The sequence below is a fragment of the Carassius gibelio genome, chromosome A1 (genome assembly GCF_023724105.1).
Source record: "Carassius gibelio isolate Cgi1373 ecotype wild population from Czech Republic chromosome A1, carGib1.2-hapl.c, whole genome shotgun sequence".
Lineage (NCBI taxonomy): Eukaryota > Metazoa > Chordata > Actinopteri > Cypriniformes > Cyprinidae > Carassius > Carassius gibelio.
The window spans coordinates 3,942,983-3,970,650 of NC_068371.1; the positions used below are offsets into that span (position 1 = coordinate 3,942,983).

General features: G+C 36.3%; 1 protein-coding gene across 5 annotated transcripts; it reads left to right on the forward strand.

Moving 5' to 3' along the window:
- Positions 1-176: 176 nt before the first annotated feature.
- LOC127959434 (glutamate receptor 2-like) lies at positions 177-27,238 on the forward strand. Of its 5 annotated transcripts, none has more exons than XM_052558727.1 (16): positions 177-459; positions 674-814; positions 11,521-11,760; positions 13,451-13,647; positions 13,800-13,853; positions 14,990-15,148; positions 15,284-15,451; positions 15,539-15,643; positions 17,322-17,429; positions 17,524-17,730; positions 18,045-18,412; positions 18,928-19,126; positions 20,250-20,497; positions 22,585-22,699; positions 23,642-23,776; positions 24,876-27,238. In XM_052558727.1, the coding sequence occupies exons 1-16, from the start codon at positions 387-389 to the stop codon at positions 25,038-25,040; spliced, it is 2,682 nt and encodes an 893-aa protein (XP_052414687.1). In that variant the 5' UTR covers positions 177-386; the 3' UTR covers positions 25,041-27,238. The 5 variants fall into 5 exon arrangements, with proteins under 5 accessions (XP_052414687.1, XP_052414845.1, XP_052414917.1 ...); XM_052558885.1 differs by having other exon boundaries at positions 23,642-23,891; positions 24,876-25,023; XM_052558957.1 differs by lacking the exon at positions 22,585-22,699 and adding an exon at positions 22,035-22,149 and having other exon boundaries at positions 178-459; positions 23,642-23,857.
- Positions 27,239-27,668: the final 430 nt, after the last annotated feature.

Below are 27,668 nucleotides of genomic sequence, written 5' to 3' on the forward strand. Positions count from 1 at the left end.
TACGCGACATATATTACACTAATGAATAAGATCGACGAATCGCAATCCTTTAACCCAGAGAAGCTAATAAGCCAGTCTCCCAGAGCGAGCGCGCGCCTCTCTCCATGCGCGTTCACAGCAGGAGCAGCTTCGGCTCCGCTCGGCTTTTTTCGTCTTCATCAGTATTCTTACCGTGTCCGCCGAGCTGAAACGATTCACAGGGACGGAGCCGCAAAGGAGGAGGGCAAGACTCCCGCATCATCTCGCCCGCTCTTTCGCTCACCAGCACCGCGGTATAACGAGAGCATCTGCGTTTTGACCCTGTAACAGTTTTAACATGTGTCGATTCGCTGTTTTGTGAACAGTGCGCGTTCGTTGGATGCGGGCGCGGGGATAAGCAGAAGACGATGATTTTGTCGGGTCTCCTCTTCCCCGCGTTATGGGGACTGACGCTCGGCGGATCTCCAAGCGTCCAAATCGGTGAGCGCACTTCACCTGTCTGCGCCTTTACACCACAGGCATCAAATTCTGACTTGATACGGCTGATAAAAGAAATAACATAAACATTTTTTTTTTTTTTGCTTGTGTGCCATGTGAGATTTTCGTGATAAAGCAATGTCTAATTTTAGAATATGAGACGAGATTGTTCTCACGACTGAATTTTGAATCATGTTTTAATGCGTTATCTTCTCAGGTGGCCTGTTCCCCAGAGGAGCAGATCAAGAGTACAGCGCGTTTCGGATCGGAATGGTTCAGTTCGGCACGAGCGAATTCCGCCTCACTCCTCACATTGATAACCTGGAGGTGGCTAACAGCTTCGCCATTACAAATTGCTGTAAGTCAATGAGATTTCCCCCCCACATGAGCTAATTTATTTCTTATATATTCTAATCTGAATGCTGTTATGAATTAGTCTACCCATGCACAGGTGTGATGATCATAGCGCGGCTAGGTTTCCTCCCTATTATTCATTCATCCTCCAGTCATGCCGCGTTAAATATTACAGGAGGCTTTATAGCAGCTTCTGTGTGTTATTCCTATTCGCCTGCTTACATATGTTCTATTATTAACGCTGGTTTGCTATCCGTTCACGCAACCCTTGATGTTGGCAAACAATGGGTTCATCATCTTTGAAGCACTTTATGCTTTTAATGAGTCTCGACTGTGGCACATTTTGGTTCTGGCTGTCTAGGTGTGCAAACTATGCACTGGGAAGATGGTGGTTATGTAAACCGGGTTTTTTTTGGGGGGGTGAGATAATTGGCATTCGCGGGAGCAGCATGATGATGGTTTCCACAGTAACGGAGGAGGAGAGGAGATGGCCCCGTTTTAGCAGCATCTGCACAATTCGATGGCAAATGAAACAGCAGGTTGCCTCCATCGAAAGTATTTAAGTGCCTTTTGTCGTTATCGAATGTTTTACGGTCGAATTTCACTTTATTTTATTATGCTATATGTGTATAATTCAAGGGTTTATGACAAGCGAGGCACGAGGGCGTAAAAAGGGACCTAGCTCGCGCGCTTCCCTCCCCCACGCATCTTCCAACTGAAGAGCAGTATACTGAGGGATGAAACGCGTTAGGATTCAAAAATCTGATTAATTATTAGTGCGTGTGAGTTTGTGTCAGTGTAAAGGGTTGGAAGATGCTTTGAAATTGTTGGCTTTTTACACAGCTTCCAGACACGCTGCAGTCAGCACTGTTCAATGCATTCACAAAACAGGCCTGAACGATTCATTCACGAATCAGACTGAATCGAGTCAACAACTCACTGATTCACTGAACTCTTTCCTAAAAAGAAAATGTGAATGAGGTGAGGGTGAAAAATAACTTGTAAAAATGTAACAAATAAAACGTCTTTGAGATTTAGAGAAGGCTATATTTACATTTATATGAATGTATTTGTTTTTATGTGCTGTATATATTGCATATCTACAACAGACCAAACCGGGAAAAAAACGTAAACATCAATAAAGTATTTATGTGCTACATACAATTTGTTAAAATAATGTTTCAGAACATTTATAATATAATATGGGGGTTGGGAGTGGGACTGTCAATTATGCATGACACAAATTAAGAATTTAATATTTTTTTAAACGCTTCTTCGAAACAAACTGTTCTCAAAACTAGTCACAAAAATGGAGTCAGATCTCCCATTACTATTTATATAAATGCATTAAAGTTTTATATACATTAATGTAAATGCATTCACATTTTTATGAACTGAATCATGCTCGCAACAGACTGAACTGGGCAAAAAATCTGCATAATAAACCGCAATATGTATTTGCCACATGCATATTTAAAAAAAAAAAAAAAAAAAGAGTACAATTAAAGTGCATTTTTAATTTGTCACGTCAAAATGGCAGAATCCACACTATGTCTTGATGCAAATTAATTTTTAAAATACTGTATGTTTTGAAACAAACTGTTTGCAAGAACGGATTCAAAGAAATGATTCAGTTTTTCCACCACTACTCTGGAATCTAATAAGCAGGCTTTTGAGGAATAATTAATATTTTATAGATATATTAAATTACCTTTTGTTTAACAATTGCAAATTGTAAGACATCATTAGACATCATAGAAGCAAATGCATGACAATTTGAATGTTTTACACTAGCAAACAAACACATTGCTTGAATGAGGTCTGTGAAGACAAGATGTGCGCAAACATGGACTGTGGAGACACTTGGCTTGGCATCTTTAGTGTAGTTTTCACCCAATGCATTAACCTGAATGAGTTGTCTCTCAGTCTGCATGGCTGCTTTTGATGTCAAACACTGATGCTTTGCGATGTGAGCTTCACTGCGACAAGTCTGTGTCTGTCAATAGCCTGAACTACTGCTGATTCATGGGAATGGCTTGGCCACCCACACATACCTGTCCCACACATACATAAATCATGCACGGAAAATCTCAATTATACTGCAGGGTGCACGTACATAACATTTTGAAAATTGCTTAGGCATTTGATTGTAAGAAAGTGTGAAGAATAGGGGTTTGTGTTTACTGCTTTAGGCTTGCAAATATAGAACGTGTTCACTGCACCTGGAAGATGAATTGGCCTATTATTTAGTCTGACTGTATACAAACATGCCTAGACCAACATTATGGTGTATGTTTACTGCACAGAAGGAATTTCCTTTCCCGTTGCATTTACCCACAGGGACAATTCCTCTGAGGATGCAAGGGAAGCAATGCCTCCTCAAAAAAATTGGATGGTAAATAATTCATAGTACCAAAATAAAAAAACTAACACTTTAGTTCAGGGACCAGTTCTCACTATTAACAAGTTGTTTATTAGCATGCATATTACTAGTTTATTGGCTGTTTAGCAGTGCTTATAAAGCACATATTATTCTGCATGTCCATATTATAGATTCCTTAATCCTACCCCATATCTACACTTAACAATCACCTTACTAAATATTAATTAGAAGTTTTTTGAGGCAGATGTTAGTGAGAATTAGTCCCTAAACTAAAGTGTGACCAAATAAAACAAATCAAATATTGCAAAAAAAAATATGATGTGAGGCAATGCCTCTATTGCACTATGATAGGTTCATTTGATAAATCCCGCTTCTTGGTTTTTGTGCGTGTTCTGCATTCACAAATTTAATGTGTTTAATGTTTTAGTGTAACTTAATATTTGATTTATAAAAACAAAACAAAACAAAACAAAACATAAAAAGAAGAAGTGTGTGGACCGCTGCATGCCACTGATGCTGATACATACATGGCATTAAGCAGGATTTTCTCTGAATGATATAAACATTATGATGATGAGAATTACTTTGCCAGAAAACCCAACTGTTTAGACAGTTTATGGTCTGCCATTGCAAAAAAACACATTTCTGTTTCAACACACCCTCTGTTATCACTTGTTTGTAACCTGTATCATCCAATTCTATTGACAGATATGTGCTCTAGTATGTTAGGAATTGTTTTTGCTGTTGTATGTTGTATCATATTCTTTGGTGTGCAGCAGTCTCTGTTATTCTGTTCAAAGATTTTAAATGGCATGATTTTTTTGGGGATAATCCCATTTGCTTATATACATTCCTTGATGATATTAGAGTTTGTGTTCCTGGAATCCAGCAGCTTTTCTTCAATATTTAGGCTGAATAACACCTTAATGTTAATGCTGAGCGTACAGTGCCTCCAGCTTGCTGTCAGTTATGAGATGCTATCACCAAACAACAGCAACTCTTCCTGTGATGCACTAACAATCAGAACACAACACGGCTCTGTAGATTCCTTGATTCTAGTTGGTTAATCGCAGTATTAATAAGGGCAGTTTTTTTTTCAATGCTAACTTATCTGTCTTTTTTGAGAGGTAACTAAATTCAATTTTTGTCACATTCTAACATTATTAAATTAATTAAAAATTAAATGTATGCATTTAGCAGACGCTTTTATCCAAAGCGACTTACAGTGCATTCAGGCTATCAATTTTTCACATATCATCTAACCTAACATTATAATATATACATTTTTCAACTTAAAGTAATATTTCATGGGCATGCATGTGCAGTCACCCAGTTATTATTGAACAATAAACCATTTCAAGATGATACAAGACCACTGCTGACATGCTGACTGTACATTACAGCTTTTATTTTATTTTATTAATTTTATATATATAAATTTTTTGAAGGGGGGTGCATTAATTTGATCACAAGTAACAATAAGAAATGTATAATATATAAAAAAATATTTTAGTATTGTGGTTTGCACACGAATATTAAGCTGTGCAATTGTTTTCAATTTGATAATAATCCAAAATGTTTCTTGAGCAACAAATCAGCATATTAGAATGATTTCTGAAGGATCATGTGACACTGAGCAATCATGCTGGAAAAAAGTTTTGCATCACAAGAATATATTCCATTTCAAAATATATTAAAATACAAGTCAATCTAACAATATTACTCTTTACTCTTTTACTGTGACCAGCTAAATACAGCCTTGGTGAGAGTAAGAGACTTTCAAAATCATTAACAAATCTTGCAGATGCCACTTTTTTTTAAGCGGAATTGAATTTTTTTTTGATGATTATTTTCCCATTTCAATTATTTACATTTTTTTTTTTTGATGTCACAGACACCCAAATATAATGATGTTCTTGTGACAAATCTAATTTATTGTGTCTATGAAATAAAAATCCATAAAACACACCAAAACGGCAGTTTCTGCTGGAATATATATATATATATATATATATATATATATATATATATATATATATATATATATATATATTAAGATCAGTCACTTCTACTATCTAAATCTGTTTCTTTCACATGCACAGTCAACCACCAGCATGTTGAAGGCATGTCTGTGTGTGTGTGTGTGTGTGTGTGTGTGTGTGTGCTATATTAAAGATATTCACATCAGTGTGTCAAAAAAGGGGTGTGGAGGATTTAGTGCTGAAGACAGAATGAAGAATGAGTGACTGAGTATTTTCTCTCCTTTTCTGACAGTCCCTCGATCCCTACAATCTGCAGTCACCTTGAGGAACAGAAAGAGAGAGAGGGGTCAAGTAAAGCAGGGTTCATTTAAAGCATTAGTTAATCAGGAGAACACAGCTGACATTTCAATGAGGAATGTGTATGAGACGTTATGATTTGGTGCTCTTCAGGGAAAATAGCTGTTATAAAGTCATTAATGTGTGTGTGTCTGCAAGAATATAAACCTGATCATTACAGAGGAAACATGTTTTTGAAGGTTAAAGATGATTGTGTGTTGTTAGAAGACAGATGAGCCCATCAATCAGTCAGAAGTGAGATAAAAAAGTAGGTATAATGTCATTGTTATTAAGAGGTGAGCTTGTTATCAAGGGTTGTGACTTGAGCAGATATTTGTGCACGGGTGAAATGTCACAACATGGTGCATTCACATTTAATTCAACTGATGTGCCATCATAGCTCTAAAAGTCTCTTTTTTTAGCTGTTAGTTCATTGTTAACTAAATTTGGTTCAGTAACAGTATGAATGTTGCAAAGTTCATTGATCATGAACTGAGCTCAGCTAAAAAAAACTCAACAGAAGATAATAGTGTCATTATTTGGCTCAAGTCAGTTGAGTGTTGGTATAGTTTAACTCATTTATACTCATATTTGAGTAATAACACGTTTGGAGCACATGAATAAAGGGAAGTTTAAGTGAGAAACTAGGAAATGTTGGGTTAATTTTTCATAGTATAATTGTTTTGTTTAGACTCTTCCATTTTTTTTCTGACTTGAATGTGTGGCATTGTAAGAACGAATGACCACATCTGAAGTATGAGTTTCCCAAGTGTACTTACGGATGAATAAGAAGATGTCATGTTGGGATGTCACATTCCCATTACAATATGTGTGTAAATGCAGGAACACGTAGGAATGCTCTGACTTTGGAAATGTTCCCAAATCAAAGACAAAATGAACTGTGAAACCACAATTTACTATTGGATTCAGTTGCAGTTTCATTGCGATGTAGGGGTGCGTTTATGTGCGATGTTCTTTACATATTCACACTGAATTTAGGGGGAGACTTTGAAGCTTTGGCAAAGGCTATTTTCTGTCATAAAGTCTCAGTAACATTTCCATATTCAAATGATAAATGACAGGAGTGATATGTGATATGCCCTGGACCAAATGCAAATGTGGGTGCATCTCTCCCTCGTTCAGGGCTGAATGCAGAAACAGCTATGATTTCTGATTAGCACAGTTTGACGGATAGACTGTCTTGTCAGTTGACTTTAATGTTTATGCCAATAACTGCTGACAGATCCAATCAGTTGACAGAGTTTGCCTTCTTTGTCATTAATCGGAAAATCCATTAAAATGTTTTTTTTTCTTTTTTTGTATTAGAACTAATGCTATGCACTGTTAGGGAAAATGGTTCTAAACAGTTCCAGATCCTTAATGAATCCCTTTTATTTAAGTTTCATAAAGAATCATGCTTTGAAAGTGCTATGAAGAACCTTAATGGTCTTATTAAAGGGGCGAGGGGGGGTGAAATGCTCGTTTTCACTCAATATCCTGTTAATCTTGAGTACCTATAGAGTAGTACTGCATCCTTCATAACTCCAAAAAGTCTTTAGTTTTATTATATTCATAAGAGAAAGATAGTCTGTACTGTTTTTTCCTGGAAAAACATGAGCGGCTGGAGGCGTGACGTGTGGGCGGAGCTAAAGAATCACGAGCGCCAGTAGGCTTTTGTGTTGAGAGCGTTTGGAAGCTGTGACATCCAGACATCCAAAACAAACCATGGCTTACAGTCAGATTCAGCCGTTTATTTATGATTCAGAATCAGATCCAGAGGCTGAAACTGAACGAGAGCAGAAGCAGCAATCAGTCTCTATGTGGTATGTACTGAAACTGTATATATTTGTTTTGGAAAATGACTAAGTTCCACTTTATGTCGTCTTTTTTTTTTTAACCTGTACTTGTGTAAAGTGCAGTTTGATGACAACATCGCATGTTGTTTACTTGATGTGCTTACGCGCCGATAGCTAAGTTAACAACACAGAGATATTTGAAGCAGTTTTACTCACCGCCTGCGGTTCCGACACACGATCGTGGCCCTTTGTTGTTGGGATTACATCATCCTTAAGAAATAAACGATACGCAAATCCGGCATCAAACTGGGCCTTGTTTGTAAAACAAGCATCTTCGAAATGCAGGGAACAAACACAAACACTTGCACAACTCCGTTGATGCTCTGTAAAAATAAGAAACTTGTGACAAACCGAAACTTTTTGTTCCAAAAATACTCTTTCAAACGTACAACTTAATTTTTGAAACTTTGTCCATGTTTAGCATGGGAATCCAACTCTTTAACAGTGTAAAAACTCAGTATGCATGAAATAGCATTTCACCCCCCCCCCCCCTTTAAGGGAACTATTTTTTAATAATAGTTTATTTTCAACTAACCCCTCTGTATAGTTCTTATAATACCTTGTAGCTTCTATTATGGATTTTCCATGAAACAACAACAACAACCGACAGCAAGATGTGTCATTTAGGAAGTTTTAGTTTTTTATGACATGAGAAACAAATGGTATGAAAATGACAGTTCTCGAACAAGATTGAACAAGAATAAACATAAAGAGACTGAACATTAATTAACACATAAAGAAATAAAACACCAAATATTAATGAATGTAATTAAGTTCCAGGGAAATAGCATCTATGTCTCAGTGATCGTGTGAGTGTTTATTATTTCTCAGTGTCTGAATAGAAATACACAAATGATTTCAGAGTCACAGTACATTTGTTCTACATGTTTAAATAAAATATGTTAAGTTTATAAAGGCCAAAAGTAGCCATTCTTAATGGACAGTATTAGAGCCCTTCACATATCAAAAAGAAAAGGTCAGTGGATAGCAGGTCAATATTTCTGTCATTAACATTAAAAAGTATCCTCAGTTGAACAAAGCTGGTCACATTTACATGTTTACAGTTTGAGCTCCATAAAATCAATAATAAAGTGGCTTTGAAAATATTTTATGACAGATTTAAAAAATGAGAAGGTGGGAATAAAGAACCCTTTAAAACACAAATCATCATTTTAGCAAAAATTGGTCATTCAAGACGATATGCTTCCAAATATAACTGTGTTAAGGTGTAGAAAGAGGATATATTTGTTTGAAACATTTGTAGTTATTACTTATCCTTTTGATTATACTGGAAGAATATTCTGGAAGAACATTGTTTTCAGGTCACGATTCCCACTATGAATACGGCATACAAACTGCCATACTGCAATTCCCTACTGTACTGACAACACGTTTAGACAGCGAGAGCAATTGACACACAAATGCATCCCCAGAGCATGTATGTGTGCGACCCCATTCACACACAGCCATATCCCATCAGCCCTGGTGTGTGGCCGTGCCAGCTCAGACTCTCTCTGCTGTTCTGTGTGACTGCTAATCAAAGTCTCATATTTAGCTTTCTGACTGCATGCGGATCACTCTGTGTGAGCACAAGATGCAGCATGGATTATGAATCTGTTTTATAGTTCGATGAGCACATACTGTAAATATGCACATGGAACATGCAAAGAAGAACACATAAAAAACAGTATATGTGACCTAGATGTGTGTGTGTGTGTGTGTGTGTGTGTGTGTGTGTCTAATATTCAGATTGCTGGGCAGTATTTAATGACTAATTATACCAGTGTTAGAGTTTAACTTCTCTATTAAGAAGCAATAATAGCCCCCTGGAATTGATTTTCAAGGAAAAAAATGTATAATAACTTTATTAATTGCATTTGTTATCTTTCATGTCCAATGCATCAATTACTTCAATCAATCAGAATAATATAGACTGTTATCAATAAAATTCTATCAACACTAAGTCACTTTAAGCCATCTCTACATGCATTCTCGCTAAACTGCGTGTTATAACAACTGTGAGAATGAAGATGAACATGCACACTGAATAGTGCTGACTAATCTAAATGCCTCTGATTGGTCATTGCATTAATGAGCTCCACAGAAATGTACGTGATTGGCTATAATACTCAGTGCTGCAAATACGCTTAAAAAGAAATCTAATGCAACATTAGCAGATCTACACTTTAATTGCATTACCATAACAGATTTAGTTTAATTGTGCAGGAGCATTATTTATCCCTTTAATTTCAGGCAATTGTACAATATTGTGCTTGTATTGAAGTTTCATAATATTGTGCATCACCTCAGGCTTTATGTCACTGGTGGCAAATTCCACTGTCTAATAAAATGAGTGTTTGCCCAAAATATTTTTTACAGAGATTATTCTTGTTGTTACCAATACCAAAAAAGAAAGAAAAAATACATTGGCATTCTTCTTTTAAATTTCAGGTCTTTATGTTGTTCACAATGCTGATACAAAATAAAGTTATATGTACAGTTATAGTCAGGCTTTTGCGTATTGTCCATTTGTCTGTCCAAGTATACATGACATATTTGAAATACATGTAATGGATTTGTGCACAGCACTGATCTATTTATCTGATTAACATGTACTGTATAGATACCTCAATCTCGTCATATGCTGTACATCTATTAGCCTGACTTTGCAAACACCACAGTGGCATGATTTAAATTGGACTAAAAAGATTACAGGACATTTTAAAAAGATGATTTATTGCTTTAATCTGACTGAAATTGAACTTTAAGTACACACACTTAAATCTCCAATTGATTTCTGTCTCATTGGTCAGAGTGTAGATCATTTAGTGGCTTCTGTCAAAACAAGAGACTCGAGACTAAATGGTTGTTGGCAGTGGATTGAGTTAGTGTACATATCATGTTTGCATAGATTTATTGTGTTTAAAAAGCCAGGGTGGCTTTAGGAGTGGACGACATCTATGTTGAATTCATTTCTTTCTCTTTAATGCTCAGTCACACTTTCTCAGATCAGATTAAGCACAATTCTCTGAATTAACAGAATTACAGGCACTCTTACACAGAATTCAGCTCTTCAGTCCCCTTCCAGTAAAAAAGAGGTTACATTTGTAAGTTTGTACATTTGTAATATTATCTGGAGTGTTCGTTCTGAAAAGTTTAATCCTGAAAATTGCTGCACAATTAACTTAAGTTACTACATTGCCATCCAGGAAAATAGTTAATCACTAATAATGATGTGTAGCATGATGAGTACACAATATTGGGACAGTAGAAAACGTATTTTGCCATCCTGTTTTCAATACCAATATAGCAATGGCTATAAGTGGGCAGGACTGCAACAAACAGGCATCGAGTCGTGTGAAAATAGAGAACGTCTCAAAGGGTTTAACATGACGTATTGGTTGCAAACTAATGCTGACTTATTGCAATGATTTTAAAACAGTTTTTCTATGACTTCATATGTTCCTCTTCCCTGTTAGGAATAATTGTCTTTTATTTATTTACTTTAAAAAGAGAAGTAAGAAGAGCAAATAATCAAGAAGTGCCTTTTATTTGTGCAACTCACTCTCACATGTTTATTTCTAATTTAAGATAGTTATATACAATTTTTGCTTTGAATATACGGTAAAAATAAAACTGCAAAACAATAATTTGGTCACAATGGTGCCCAGTTCTACTACCAATAATTTAGTTATTGTTACACTATTATTGGCCGATTTGTAAAGTATTTGTTTTGATAAATTATCTGTATTTTTGTGTGTGTGACACTGTATATTTAATTAGGAATGCTAATTTCCCCCATTTTTGCATTTAGATCACCATTGGCATAATTTATTGCTCACTTAAAATTTCATGTTATGACTTTTCTAAATGCATTAATTGTATTGTGAATGAACTATCAATGCATATTTTTCATTTTTTTTTAAATATCAGAAGTTCGAATGTCAAATCTCAGTTTTAATTTACAAAAATATAAATAGTTTAATTGCACTGTTAATTGTAATCTTTAGCCAAAATGAATATCAATTTTTTTTTCTTATAGACAAAAAAAGGTTAATTTAATATCGGGCATTTATTGGTATCAGCCAGAAATGTAATATCTTGCTATCTTAAAATATTTAGTTACTATATATTACTGTTTTTGTTTTTTCAGTTTGCTCACAGTTTTCTAGAGGAGTGTATGCCATCTTTGGCTTCTACGATAAGAAGTCAGTGAACACCATCACGTCGTTCTGCGAGACGCTGCACGTGTCCTTCATCACGCCCAGTTTTCCAGCTGATGGACTTAACCAGTTTGTTCTGCAGATGAGGCCTGATATCAAAGGGCCTCTCATCAGTCTGGTGGAGTATTACAAGTGGGAGAAGTTTGCCTATCTGTATGACAGCGACAGAGGTAAACACTGTCTCTCTGTCTTTTGAGAAATGCATGCATTCTTTATCTTTTTTTCTCAGCCATGGCTCTGTCAGAGCTGCTTGCACACACACTTAAACACACATACACCAGAGAATTCAATCAATAGTCCTATTACTTTGTGGTGAAATGTCTCTTGGAGAAAGAGCATGTGAGTTGGCAGTGCTTACAGATACATTACAGTCTCTTTCTCTCTCTCTCTCTATTTATATCTTTTAATTATTTAATTGAAGTTTCATCTGTCATTTATTTATTTAGACTAGTTTCTCTTGACAAGCCATTTATTTGTCCAAACTGAATGTAAAACTGCTGTGCATCATAATACAGTCATTGCTAATCAGATAATATTTAATGTGTAATGCACTAAAAATATAACACAAAATTAGAAACGAAGCAAATGACACGTTTCTTTAGTCACTTGTGATAGTCACAGCTGGTTAGGATACAGTGCTATTGTTTATTGTGTAATTATATTACAGCTGGGCAATATATTTAATATATAAATTGAAGTAACATCTTCAATGCTCTAATTTTTATTTGGCCATTAAGTTTCCTCATGACATGTTTTTATTGGGATTGTGATTCAACAATGTTTAAGAAACTCTGTGTGTGGCATTTTTCCTATATTAATAAAAATGTTTCTTAAAAAAAAATAGTAATAATAATAATTTTCATGGCTTTTCCATTCATTACTGAAATCCAGATTATTACTGGATAATTATCATTATTAATGGAATTTATTATTATTTTATTGGTATTGCAATAAATTGCTTATTAGCATTAGCATAACACAATCAAATTGGCTGTTCATTAGTTCTTATAAAGCAGATATTAATGTTTTTTTCTGCATGAAATCCCCTAATCCTACTCTATAACTAAATTTAACAACGACCTTACTATTAATAAGCATCAAATTAGAAGTTTATTGAGACAAAACTCATGGTTAATAGTTAGTTAATAGAGAGAATTGGACATAAAAATAAAGTGTGACCGAAATAATAATTTTTTTAATGTTCAGATTTTAACTCTAAAATGTCTGTTTGGTCAAATGTGATTATTATTCTAATTGGGGGGAAAATATATATGCTAAATAATAACACAATATCATAACTCTTGGACAATTTCAGTTACTATGACTAGTTAGCTGCATGCTTTCTGAATGGTGACTGGAGTGTGTGTTATGTGCTGCATCTCTGGTTTGAGGCGGCAAAATAAATCTCTCCCCCAAGACCTAGATATGAAATCAACCGAGAGAGATAGAGAGGGAGAGCAGGGAGAGATGTGCAGTAAAGAGGGAGGCTAAAGAAAAGAGGAGAACGAAAGGGCAGATGACCAAATGCGAAAAGGCTGAAAATAAAGAGAGCGAGGAGGAGAAATGATAAATGAAGGAGAAAAAGTGTCCCAAGGGGCCTTCAAGAGCAATAAAAATACTCCTCCTGATATCAAGGTCTCTGGGCGTAATTGTGGAGTAGCGGTTGATTAAAGTAGAACAGTGGTTAAAACAGAGAGTGGCCATAACGGAGATTGAATCTCATTTGAAAAGACACAGTGAAGCTAGTAGCAATTACACTTTAGGAAGGTAATTAAAGCTTGAGCAGATTGATGAAAAACGTGATGCAGGCATTTGATGTGAAGCACTCACATGCACGCTGCTGTGTGTCTCTCTATGTAGGTCTGTCGACCCTCCAGGCCGTCTTGGACACAGCGGCAGAGAGGAAATGGCAGGTAACAGCCATAAACGTCGGAAACCTGAAGGATGAGTGGAAGGACGAGGCATATCGTTCCCTCTTTCAGGACCTGGAGAACAAGAAAGAGAGGAGAGTCATTTTAGACTGTGAACAGGACAAAGTCAAGGACATTATGGAGCAGGTGAATGATGTACTAAAAACACATTACAGCACACGTGTAAGGTCAGCAATGTAGTTAAGGAATGATGTACTGCGTACACCTTCAACATTTATTATGTGAGGCTTTAATTAAATCTCTCTTGTGAATGACGCTTTCGGCCTGCTTCTCCACAGGTGATTACGATCGGTCGACATGTGAAAGGATATCATTACATCATTGCGAATTTTGTAAGTTGACAACGATCGAGTTTCACGAAACAATTCATCCAAAAAGAATAATTTTGTCATTATTTACTCACCCTCTTTTTGTTCCAAATACGTATGTCGATAATTTTTCCATGGATTTCTACCACAAAACAAATATATACAGTGACCAAGAGACTTAAAGCTTCCTAAAAGCATCAGAAAGGTGGCTAATATGGTTTATGGTATATATTCCAAGTAGCTTTGTAGTGCCACAAAAAAACTCTTATAATTGGCCTTTTTGTCAGAATAATCACATTTCAAAAATAAAGTTGTAATGTTTTGAGAGTAAAGTCAAAATGATGAGAATTAAGTTGTATCATTATGAAATTAATAGCATAATATTAGCTATGATAATTAAGTCATAAGTAAAGAGTGGAGTCAACCACCTGATGTGGTTTCAGATTGCAAGAGGCAATTTCCCGAATGTCTGTCAGGTTTTTTTTCTCCTGAATAAATTCATTTTGATACATAACTATCCTGCATAAGTAAGGCTTAACTAAATCCTACACATCCGTTTCCTGCATTACAGACGCTCACTGAGGCAGGCCTATTCCTACTGACATAATCACAGCATTGCTTTTAATAGTGTGATTCTTTTTCTTTAAATATTTTTAATATTATGGCTTTTTTTTGCAATTCATTTTTGTAATTAGGTTAAGGCTTAATTTTAATTTTAAAGTTTTTATGGCACTATTAAATTGCTATTTTTTATTTATTTTTTTGCATGTGGAGCAGAACAATGTTTATATAATTAATTTCCTAAAAAGCTAATCCCTAGGTGCTTCAGTTGTGTAGAAAAGAGCAACTTGGACATACTCTTAAACATCTCTTTTGGTTTATATGGATGAAAGAAGGTCATATGGTGTATGTTGAGTGAATAATGACAGAAATCCCTTTTTTTTTTTTTTTAGGAATTTTATAGTATTTCAGATTCTAATGATTGTGTATAATATGCATTTCGTAGTGCATGTGATCAGAATGTGTGTGTATGTTGTGTGAGTCATTTAGCATTTTTGTTCGTGATACTAACAATACAAATAGCATATATTTTTATGCAGCATTAATTCTATTATTACAAAACGTATGTGTGTGTGTGTGTGTGTGTGTGTGTGTTTCAGGGCTTTGTGGATGGAGATTTGTCCAAGATTCAGTATGGAGGAGCGAATGTATCTGGATTTCAGATAGTGGACTTTGATGACCCGCTTGTAGCTAAATTTGACCAGCGCTGGGAGGCACTGGAGGAGAAGGAGTACCCTGGAGCAGACAGCAGAATCAGGGTGAAGGAGTGCAAATATTTAAATGATGCTAAAATAAAAAATACAGCTGACCGCATTTTGATCATAGTTATCGTCTCTATTTGTTATGGAAGTTTTTATCGATCATAAAACACCAGAACGTTCTTTCTCTTGCAGTACACTTCTGCTCTCACATACGACGCTGTGCAAGTAATGACCGAGGCATTCCGCTTTCTGCATAAACAAAGGATTGATATCAGTCGCCGTGGCAACAACGGAGACTGCCTGGCCAATCCTGCGGTGCCGTGGGCTCAGGGGGTGGAGATAGAGCGTGCTCTCAAACAGGTCCCACTCTGCCGACACGTTATCAATGCCTGTTGTCTGTGTGTGAGAACTTTATAAGATTTAACATCTGTGCGTGTGTTTGCTCAGGTGCGTGTGGATGGATTGACAGGAAATATTCAATTCGATCAGTATGGCAGACGAGTGAATTACACAGTCAATGTCATGGAGCTGAAAAACAGTGGCCCTGTGAAGGTAACACAGTGTGCATCTAGAGTCTGCATTCTTCATGAACTTCAGTATGTGTATTTGGGATGGGAATTGTAAAAATTCTCACTAGAGAGTCTGATTTCATTACCACTTAATGATATCAAATGATTCTTGCATCCACCATAAAATTTGTTTTCATTATATAATAAAAACAAACTAAAGCAACACTTCCTTGATAACATATTTAATTTGTCTGTAATTTATTATTATTATTATTATTTTCAAATTGCCATTTATTTGAATTAAACTCAGTGTATCTTTATCAGAACTACCAATAAAAATGTTTTGGTCAGTAAGTAATTTATTCAGCAAGAACACATTAAATTGATCAAAAGTGACATTGTGACACTGTTACAAAAGCTTCTATTTCAAATAAACACTGTTCTTTAGAGCTTTCTACTCAACATTCATAATAAAAGCAAATGTTTGCTAAGCAGTAGTGTTTCTTGAGACATTAGCATAATAGTATGATTTCTGAACGATTATGTAACACTGAAGAGTAATGCCTGCTGAAATTAAGCTTTGCCTTTGCAGGAATTAATTACATTTTAAAATATATACTGTTGTTTCACTTTGTTGGAATATTTTACAATATTACTGTTTTTTACTGTAGTTTTATAAAAAGAAAAAATAAAGATTTGTCTTGTAAACATTAAATGGTCTTACTGACCCAGAACAAGATAGTAGATAACTAGATGACTACTACCTAACTAGATATAAAGTGATATAAAGTGTTTAACCGATCTGAAAGTACTACACTTTCATTAGAAGCTAAAGGCTTAATAAAATACTGGATAGCTAATAAATTAATTCATGAAGTGTGTAGTGTGGAATTTTATAAATGATTAGCCTGAGTTTGTGAATGATTCTTTAGTCTTTGCAATTCGTTACAAACGACCAGTTCATAAAAGTTATTAATGAAGAGCATTGATTGTGAGGGATGTTTGTGCAGCCAGCGGGTGCAATGCAATATAAATATGTGTTGACAGTTTATTCTTATTTCGCTGCACACAGTCTCTTTAATCATGTTTCTCTTTCATCACATTCAAGTCTGCAAGCAGACAGCCCAACTCAGACGTTATATCTTTTTTCTTGGCACTGTTGATTTGGTTGTACCTCGGCACCACTGCTGAATAGTGATAGAGGAAACACTGTCAGAGTATTTTAGTACAGTGTTCTATTCACATTTAGGAAAAAAATACATTAAAGAGCCCTTAAAGGGACAGCTCACCCAAAAATCTAAATTACCTCATAATTTTCTCACCCTGAAGCTAGGTATATAATATGACTTCCTTCTTTCAGATGGATACAATCGGAGTCATATTAAAAAGTGTCCTGGCCTCTTCCAAGCTTTTTAATGGCTGTTGAGATTTTGAAGTCCAATAAAGTGCATCCATCCATAATAAAATGTGCTCCGCATGGCTTTGGGGCTTTAATAAAGGCCTTCTGAATTGAATCAATGTGTTTGTGTATGAAAAAAAAAATTTTTTTACTTTAGAAACCATACTCTGTAGCTTCCGCTCTTATTCGTATGTGAGTACCCTTAACTTAACTAAAAAGAATGGTTCTCGGTAAGGTTATTGATTCCTAACCCCAACTTTGAGTACTTTTTTAAAGTAAATATTTTATATTATTAGTCTTTTGTGTGTGTACTTTCTATCAGATTGGTTACTGGAATGAGATGGACAAAATGGCCGTGACAAAATCTGACCTTTTCCCCAACGATACCATGGGAATGGAGAATAAAACAGTTGTTGTGACAACAATCCTGGTAAGACATATTCCATGATATTTCAAGTGCAATTGAAATCAACTTTGTTCGAAGATGATGTCAACGTCTTTTTCTCCCTGCATGTTTGTTGTAGGAGGCACCGTATGTAATGCTGAAAAAGAATGCAGAGTTATTCACCGATAATGAACGATATGAGGGATACTGTGTGGACCTGGCCGCCGAGATTGCAAAGCATTGTGGGTTTAAGTATCAGCTGAGGATTGTGGCAGACGGAAAATACGGCGCACGAGATGCTGAGACCAAAATCTGGAATGGAATGGTTGGAGAACTGGTTTACGGGGTGAGTAGTAAAACATAGACTCAGAGTGCACAGTAACACTTTAATTTAAGGACCAATTCTCACTATTGACTAGTTGTTTATTAGCATGGATATTACTAGCATATTGACAGTTTATTAGGACTTATAAAGCACATATTAAGTTATTGTTCTGCATGACCACATTCTAAATCCCAACCCCATACCCAAACTTAACAGTCACCTTACTAACTATTAATAAACGGCAGAAAATTAGGAGTTTATTGCATTTCATCACACATTTCCTAGAGGCCTATATGTGTAATTCGCCTAATTCCTCTTCTTTTTACTGTTGACAGAAAGCAGACATAGCTGTAGCTCCTCTTACCATCACTCTGGTTAGAGAGGAGGTGATAGACTTCTCGAAACCTTTCATGAGTCTGGGCATATCCATTATGATCAAGAAACCACAGAAATCCAAGCCGGGTGTCTTCTCTTTCCTGGACCCGTTGGCCTACGAGATCTGGATGTGCATTGTATTCGCCTACATCGGAGTTAGCGTCGTGCTCTTCCTTGTTAGCCGCTTCAGCCCTTACGAGTGGCACACTGAGGAGTTTGAGGATGGGCAGCTGGGCCCTAGCGAATCTACGAACGAATTTGGAATCTTTAATAGTCTGTGGTTTTCTCTGGGCGCTTTTATGCAGCAGGGATGCGATATTTCACCAAGGTTGGTGCGTGCAGTGGGTGCTAATGCTAGCCGGCTAGCGTGTGGGGTGTGCTTTCGGCTTAGTGCATCAACAGTTTTCCCACCATTGCCGTGGTTTCTGTATGTTCATGCTCCTGCAGCTCTGGCTTCGTATCCATTTCCATTGAAAATGGTGTAATATACAATTCCCAACTTCAATGTTCCAAGGGTAAGAAGAAAGAGCCAACACAGGATGAGAAATGTTTTATCAAAGTTGTGGTTTAAACTTTGGTTGAACATTTCTTCTGTGAACATGCATTCACCCGGTTGGGAACAATAAGATGCACAAGGTCACCATTTCTAGCCCTCTTGGAGAGGTACCGTGTTTCGGCTGCATATTCCCCATTTTTTACAAAGTGAAAGGGTTTATTTTCTTTCTATCTATCTAACTTTCTTTCTTTCTTTCTTTCTCTTGAATATTACTGTAAGAACAGTCTGGTTCTGTGGGTGGATCATGTTGGTGTTAGTGTGTGGCTGACTGTGTTTGCTGTGTGTAGGTCGTTGTCTGGCCGTATAGTTGGTGGTGTGTGGTGGTTTTTCACCCTCATCATCATCTCCTCCTACACGGCTAACTTGGCTGCCTTTCTCACTGTGGAGAGGATGGTGTCACCTATCGAGAGTGCTGAAGACCTGGCCAAGCAGACTGAGATTGCATATGGGACATTGGATGCAGGCTCCACCAAAGAGTTCTTTAGGGTGAGTGGAACAGTGTGGTTCATCAATAAAAACAAATCATTAAAATAATAAATAAATGGCATGCATATGAGTGTACACGTCATTATTTTCAAAAAAAGCTTTTAGATGTTTCAAAAGAAACAATGACGAATTACAAAATTTTGTCGCATCATGAAAATCTTGTTGCATTATGAAAATATAACATTTTCTGATATTTTAAGACTTATTGATCTCGATAAATGGTCAGGAGGGTCCTCGGTCCCGAATTTTTCTGCATTTTGTTGAATTTGACATTCTTTTTTTTATATATTTATAATATTTTAGAAAAACTGTCCCACTGTGTTTTTCAATTGAAACATAATAAATATTATGCCAGTTCACATAAGGGAATAGTTTACCCCAAATGAAAATTTTCTAAAATGTACTGTAGATGTAGATGAGTTTGTTTCTTCATCAGAACAGATTTGGAGAAATGTAGCATTGCATCTTTTGCTCACCAATGGATGCTCTACAGTGAATGGGTGCCGTCAGAATGAGAGTCTTAATGATCCACAAGTAATCCACACCACTCCAATCCATCAGTTAACATCTTGTTCAGTGAAAAGATGCATGTTTCTAAGAAACAAATCCATCATAAAGGCATTTTAACTTTGAACTTCTGCTTATGGCCAAAATACAAGTCCATAAATAGACTCTCATTCTGACGGAACCCATTTACTTCAGAGGAACCTTTGGTGAGCTACATTTCTCCAAATCTGTTCTGATGAACAAACAAGAATGAGGATGATTAAATTGAAAGCACATTATCCTTTTTGGGTAAACTATTCCTTTAATCAAGTTTTCAAGAATTAAATATTTTTAATGAAGCCATTTTTCATTATGTTTTTGGACTGTATCCCCATAAAATCAAAATTAATTTAATTTAATTTAGATTTTAAACACTTATTCATCACTGAGGTGCTGAATTAAATTGCATTTTTAATTTATTTTATTAAATTACAAGATAAAATGACATGTCATAGATCTATTCTTGATGTGCATATCTAGAATGAAAACTTTAATATTACTGACAATCATATCCTCACTACCTCGAATCTAAATGTCTCCATTTTTCTCTCTATCTTTGTGTCTTCACTTTAAACAGAGATCTAAGATTGCTCTCTTTGACAAGATGTGGCAGTACATGAAGAGTGCAGAGCCATCTGTGTTTGTTAAAAACACGGTGGAAGGCGTTTTGCGTGTCCGAAAATCCAAAGGCAAATATGCTTACCTTCTGGAGTCCACTATGAACGAATACATCGAGCAACGCAAGCCCTGTGACACCATGAAGGTCGGAGGGAACCTTGACTCTAAAGGCTACGGCATCGCTACACCCAAGGGATCTGCTTTAAGGTGGGTGGAGTAGTATAACAATATGGCCCATGTTGTTATAGTATCCCACCTACCCTGATGTAGGCCGGGGGTCCCCTTTTTTTAATGAGGTAAACTAGGTAATAGCAGTGCTGAGTATAGCGAGGGACAGTACCATAGGCAAAAACAGCGATAACAGATAACTGCAGCGATAGTGAGGGCTTTAAAAAGCCCAGCTGACATCTCTGCCAATGATGGCGTAGAAAATTTTGTAAAATGTAGTCTCGGACAAATAGGTAATTATCTTAACACAAGCTAAAAAACAAGTTCAGTTTTAAGTTTTTAATAGGAAGTAAGAGAGCGCCATAAAATGCACAACGAATTAAGATTATATAAAAACTATTAGGGCTGTCAGATGAAAATATTTGATTGCGGATAATTTCATAATCACGTTAATGCATTCAGTTTCTTTTAAGTAGTTGTAGTATTGAGTTTGATAATGCGTTGCTGTATGTGCATCTGCAATAATTAAGCAATATAACCGTTTTCACATACTTTATGGACTTAATATTAAATTTGAGAAATATCGGTAAAACCGATTATCGGTGACTCTCTAAAGAGAATGAAGATTAATTTGAAAAGCTCTCTCCCTGTCAATAATTTTGTTGGTTCAGGTATGCCGATAGGTGAAAACTGTTGTTAAAGGCACTAGACAATTTAATTAATTGCTTATTATCGTTCCAATTTTGACAGCCCTAACCATAATTGCAAGAATTAACATGTTTACTCTTGAAGTTTCTGAATCCTTTTTTTCTCCTGTTTTGCTGATAATCAACTGCCATGTGTTCAATGAAGCAAACATCAGCAAACATTAAATTACTTCTGCTCACAAATAGCTTCCTCTTTAAGCAAAGCATAGTGTAGTAATGTAAAACTGAAGCTATACACGTACAACCAAAATTCTAAAATCCTTTTTTGGTGGTTAGTATGACCCATTTTTGCTCATGTTTGCCACTAGTATCTGCTTTATTGAATGCATGTCTGTTTTTAATGACTGAAGCAATGGCCTCTTGCAACCAGACTGTGTTATGACAAAAGCTATTTATTGATAATGAGTAACAATCAATGCATGTGATTGGGCACTTGGATTTTGAATGATTCATAGACTGAAAACACAATAACTTGATTATGAATGCATTTGATGATGCACTGTTTGAAGTATGCATGCTGTCACTCTTGATACGTCTAACCAAATTTGTTTGCCTCTTAGAGTGTTTTCTGCTAACTGATTTGAGGATATGTATGTGCGATTATGTAATAACTGATACTATTGCTGATCCTCCTCTGTTCTAGCCTCCTGCCTAAAGAGTTTGAGTTTAAAAAGAACTCTTAAAGCTCGACCACCTTATATTTTAATGGGTTGTTTAACGTCATTTTGATTGGTTGGTTGATTTGATTGATTGATTGATGGATTGTCTAACCCAATGTTCCATTCATTCTATGCAACTTGTGGGGGCGTGGCCCATTGCAGCCCCGCCCCCCATGCTTTCTGACAAGTATGTTTTATCGTTTGTTTAAGAAATGCGGTAAACCTTGCAGTGCTAAAACTGAACGAGCAGGGGCTTCTGGATAAATTGAAAAACAAATGGTGGTACGACAAAGGAGAGTGCGGCAGCGGAGGCGGGGAGTCAAAGGTCAGACCCGTGCTGGGGACTTATGGGTAAAAAATGAAATGAACTAAATGCAAATGAGCAGGAAGCACTACCAGTGGCCCTCGGGAAACAAGCTGAGGCACCTACAAATTTGATTACGCCATCGGTTGGTCAGCTAGATTTTTCAGAAAGACATATCTTCTCCAAAAGGAAATCTAGACTACCTAAAAAAGACATTCCCAGAGGTACACGGCTCATTGGCGGGCTCTGTTTCTGCTTCCTGCTCGCGGCGATGAGTCTGTGCACATCTGGCACGGCAAAGCCGTGTTTGCCGACTGCCAAATGGAGCGCAGACTTCCGATCGCCACCACGCTCAGGGCTGAATCATTGCCAGCGCTGTTAGCGAGTGCAAATGTTACTGACAATAACATAAAATAACATTGGTAATGTTATTTATGTTATTTCCCATACGCAAAGAACGCCAGTAAACCTTGCGGTATTGAAACTCAGTGAGCAAGGCATCTTAGACAAGCTGAAAAACAAATGGTGGTACGATAAGGGAGAATGTGGAGCCAAGGACTCTGGAAGTAAGGTCAGTCACTGCAGGGAGCGTGAGTGTGTGTGTGTGTGTGTGTGTGTGTGTGTGTCTGGTAGGGCCAAAATGTGTATGTGTGTACACATGAAAACTTGTGAATACACTGTCTCAGTTTGGGCAATCCCAAGCATCAGCAGACTCTGTGTGTGTGTGTGTGTGTGTGTGTCTTTGTGTGTTCAAGTAGAAAATAGTATGAGAGCGATACAAAAGGAAGCTTGTGCAAAAAAGTAATATAGTTTATAGCGATGTGTGTGTGTCCAAACAAGTCCCTACACAGATTAAACACCGCATGAATCAGAACCTGATCTGTACTGTGTATATAATCAACGATGCCTATACAAACAGGGATGTAATATATAAACGCACAGTAATGCATGTGAGAGACACATAGCCAAGACACAGTTTATACACATATAAATGTCAACTTGATCCACATTTCTCTCACGCACAAACACGCGTACTCCTTCCTGTGTAGGTTCAGAATTTCCTTGTGCTCCTTTGTATTTCTATGTGCTTTAATTGAAAACTTGTCCTGTTCCTTTTTATTTTTTATCTTTCTTACACTCTCTCTTTCTCCCTCCTATCTCTCTTTCTCTTTCCCATGCGGTCTCTCCTTCTCCCTCATCAATGCTGTAAATGTTGTTTGTATATTTGCCTTTTACCTTAGCTGTCTTTAATTGCAATTCTGTAGGTGGCGTCTATTTTCCTTCTTTATGTGCACACACTGCACCGTATTGTTCTGTTGTACTTTTGTAGCTGTCTATGTATTTTACTGTTACTAGACACTCACATTAACACACTTAATACTGTACTTTTTTATGTAGTGCAATTACCTTTAAAGTCGTAGTCTGTCAAATATACAGTGATAGTTAGTAGTAATGGCATACTGTCATCCTTTCTCTCTCTCATCTTTGATTTTTGACCTTTAACCCCTTGCAGGAGAAGACTAGCGCCCTCAGCCTGAGTAATGTTGCGGGGGTCTTCTACATCCTGGTGGGTGGCCTCGGGTTGGCCATGCTGGTCGCTCTGGTGGAGTTCTGCTACAAGTCTCGCGCGGAGGCCAAACGCATGAAGGTTGCCAAGACTCAGACCCTAAATCCCTCCTCTTCCTCGCAGAATTCTCAGAATTTTGCTACTTATAAGGAAGGGTACAACGTTTATGGGCTGGAGAGTGTTAAGATCTAGTGGGGTAGGAACGGCAGAGGCTTTATTTTTGTCGTTTGTTCATTGTTTTTTTTTTTTTTTGGTCATTTTTTTATCGTGTGGCAAATGCTTCATCGCCACTGCATGATTCTCCAGGCATCACGCTGACATGCATTTAAGGGCTCGTGTCAAAATGTGGGTGATATAATAATTGGGTGAACTTGCCCTTTAATTTTAGCACGTAATTTCGTTTACCATAATTTTTTTCTCAACTCTTTTCTGAATTAAACAGGGCCTTTTCTCCAACATAAAATCTAAATGGACCCTGTTTAATTAGATGTTTCTGGTCTTACTGTGACTCATTTGTTATTTTAAGAGAAAAATGCTCCATCCTACATAATAGCATTTTTTGCAAAGTCTAAATGATACTGTGACAGATTTACAAAGACGTTTTCAGTTCTCAAACTTCACATTGTTTCATATATCAAGAGATGAAAGCAAATTAGAATTTTCATGATAGGTCCTCTTTAAAAATACAAAATCACACATACGGTTGTTTAACTGTATATTTTTGTTAAACTGTGCCTACACACACATCTTATGTGATCAGGATTGAAAAGATTGGTAAAGAATGAACAGAGGGAGGGTACAATGTATGGCTGGAAATAAAAGATTGATGTATCATAGAGAAATTAATTTGAGATAGTTTTCCGCTTGTTTATCATCATTGGCGCTTGTGGTTGTTTGTGGATTGGCTGCACCACTTGCTTTTGATACAAAGCTCCGTCTTCTTAGAGCGAGACCCATTAGCTGTCAATCATTCTCCACCCCATCTGCTCTCCATAAACATCTACAGTTATGTATAGATGTTAAATCTGTATATATAATATAATTTGTATTTCTATAAGCACTGTAAAACATTAACAAATGTTTTTGTTTTTCTCTCTTTCTGTCTCCATGTGTGTGAATCTGGGTGTGAATCGCTGTGTTTTTCTACATCTTGTTTGTGTGGGTGTGTGTTTGGTAACAGATGACGTTCACAGATGCTATGCGCAGTAAGGCCAGGTTGTCTATAACGGGCAGTACAGGAGAGAACGGGCGAGTGCTGACTCCAGACTTCTCTAAAGCCGTCCATGCTGTGCCGTACCTGAGACCTGGCATAGCAATGCCTGTGAGTGTGAGCGAGCTGTCCTGAGTGCCTTACACACACACACACACACACACACACACACTGGTGCAAGCATGCTGTACCTACTTTAATACATATCCAAACATGTGTACATATTCTTACACACACTGACACTATATATACAGACATAATAATAGTTAATTATTCCACCTACACACAGGATGTCAGATCCATACATGCATAGACATGTTATCACATATGTTTACTGTTCAGTGCAATCATATTTTGACCAGCGTTGATGTATACAACCACCATCTGCAAAAAAAAAAAAAAAAAAAAATGCTGACAAACACAAAGTATACAGGCACAATGCTGTGTGTACATATGCAGATAACTTCACAAACCTTGTGCAGCCACAGTCTTATAATGTTCCTTGTTGTGTGCATTTTACATCACTGCCTTTCCAAGTTCTCGTTTTGTCACACTTGAATACGCACATATAAAATGACCTCATTTTGCTCATGTATTCACACACTCGCCCCACTTCGGTTTTCGTGGATGTTTTACACAACGTAAAGTGATGAGGAACAATGTGCCACATTGAAAATAATTCCAATGGGAAAATCTCCACACCTGTTTCCATAGCAACCTGTTTTTGGAATCTCTGATTCTCAAGAACTCAAGCACACGAAACATCTGCATCAAATGTGATTTTGTTTACGCAAACTATGACATATATATATTAAAAAAAGTTTGTCTAGAATAATTTCTTATTATATGAGATATGTATAATAAATGATGTATATAATTACACTTTTGTTCATTTGATGTTAATGTTACCATGCAAATGCTTGACTTAAAGAAAACTGAATCTAAATGATTTGAGTAGGTCTGTTTCTCCTCCTCACTGGTTTGATTTGTTGTGATGTTCATTTTTGGGATTTTGGATCACTGTGTTCGGATCTGTTTTTTTCTTGCTTATGGGCGATGCAAGCTGTAGTTTTATAAGTCTTTTAATTAAAAAAAGAAAATATTTAAGAATATTTTACCTTCTGCATTACACAATTTAAATGGTATATTGAAAGTGTTATATTGATTAAGATGGATATATATATATATATATATATATATATATATATATATATATATATATATATATAAAATACCCCAAAATGCCAAATATTGATATGTGCCAAATTATGTCAAGGCATTTCAGATGCATTTATTAAAATTGTCTCTGTTTGGGAAAGTGTTGAGATTGAAAATTAGTACCCTATAATCAGAAGTTTGTTATTTATGTCATATTTGGCTTTTTTGTTTTGTTTTGTTTTTTCATATCAAATGCATTGTACTTTTATTAAGATGCACTACGATATGCAGTTTTAACTGTGAAAAGCATGACAACCTTTCTTTACGTTTGTTTTATAAAAGCGATGATTTTATCGCTAATACTAGTTAACTAGGACTTTAATTTATGTAGTCCAGTTTTGATCTGAAGACTAAGAGATAGAGATGATTATTACAGATAGTTATATTGATAAAGTGTAAGCTGATCACCGTTTTCTATGACATGACGTGTAACTGAAATCCTGCTCATTAGTTTTGTATGTATATGTACTGGACATGTAAATAGAAACCGTTTGAGTGTATAACTAAAAATCTTAGTTGATACACCAGCTTGCACACAAGAGGATTGCTTATATTGTGCATTTGGGAGCACGTTTGGGAACCTATGACCATCATACCAAGCTGTCTCTCACGTACTGACACACAAAGGGACCTGTCATCACTATCTTCATTTCAGTTATATGTCTGCCATAGGATGAAATGGAGGATGTTTTTCTTAATGGAATGTGGACTGATTGCTTTATTTTTTGGAATCTTTTGGAATAAACAGAGACTCAGAATCCACTGTTATTTTTCGTTTTATTCTGTTTCATGGGAAGGAGAAATGTGCCATTTAGACACATCTTGTGTCTAAAAATTAACACACAGCAAATGATAATGTTGAAACAGTTTGTCTATCATGCCTATTTAGTTTTTTTTTTTTTTTTACAGACCATATGGATTTGCCATATTACATTAAGCTACCAAAACGTAACTGTGAGCAACAAAAACTGTCGTCATGTTTTTTTATTTTGACGGGTGCAGCTCAACAGAAAGACCTGGACTGATATATAAAGAAGCTAAATAATTCCATTTGGACTAAATGTATTTTGAATAAAAATGTAAAATACTAAATAAAATGTAAATAATTTAAAATACCTTTTCATGGTCAGTACAAAATTATTGGTATTCTCAAATCAGATGTGGCAAAAACATTATTTAGACCCTGTTCAGATCATTATCTCAAAGTATAGTGAATATACAAATAGCTGTCTTTCTTTCACTGCCTTTTACCAATAGTGAGCTGTGCACTGACTGAACTCTGAGACTATAAAAATTGTTTGTTGGTTTGTTTAGGGCTAATTGCTTTGATCAACTCTGTAACACAGGAACAGATGTGGCCCTGTTCAGTATGTACTGGGGACACATTAGTGTTATGCTTCCACATGCTAAACAAGCCACTGCTTTAACCAAGTGTTTCTGATTGCCTGGTAATCTATTGGGGAGAGAAAAATTGCCAAAATGTGTGTGTGCTTTCTTATTGATTTCTTAGTGAAGACCAGTGCCAACTGCCTGATGTTCAGTTGT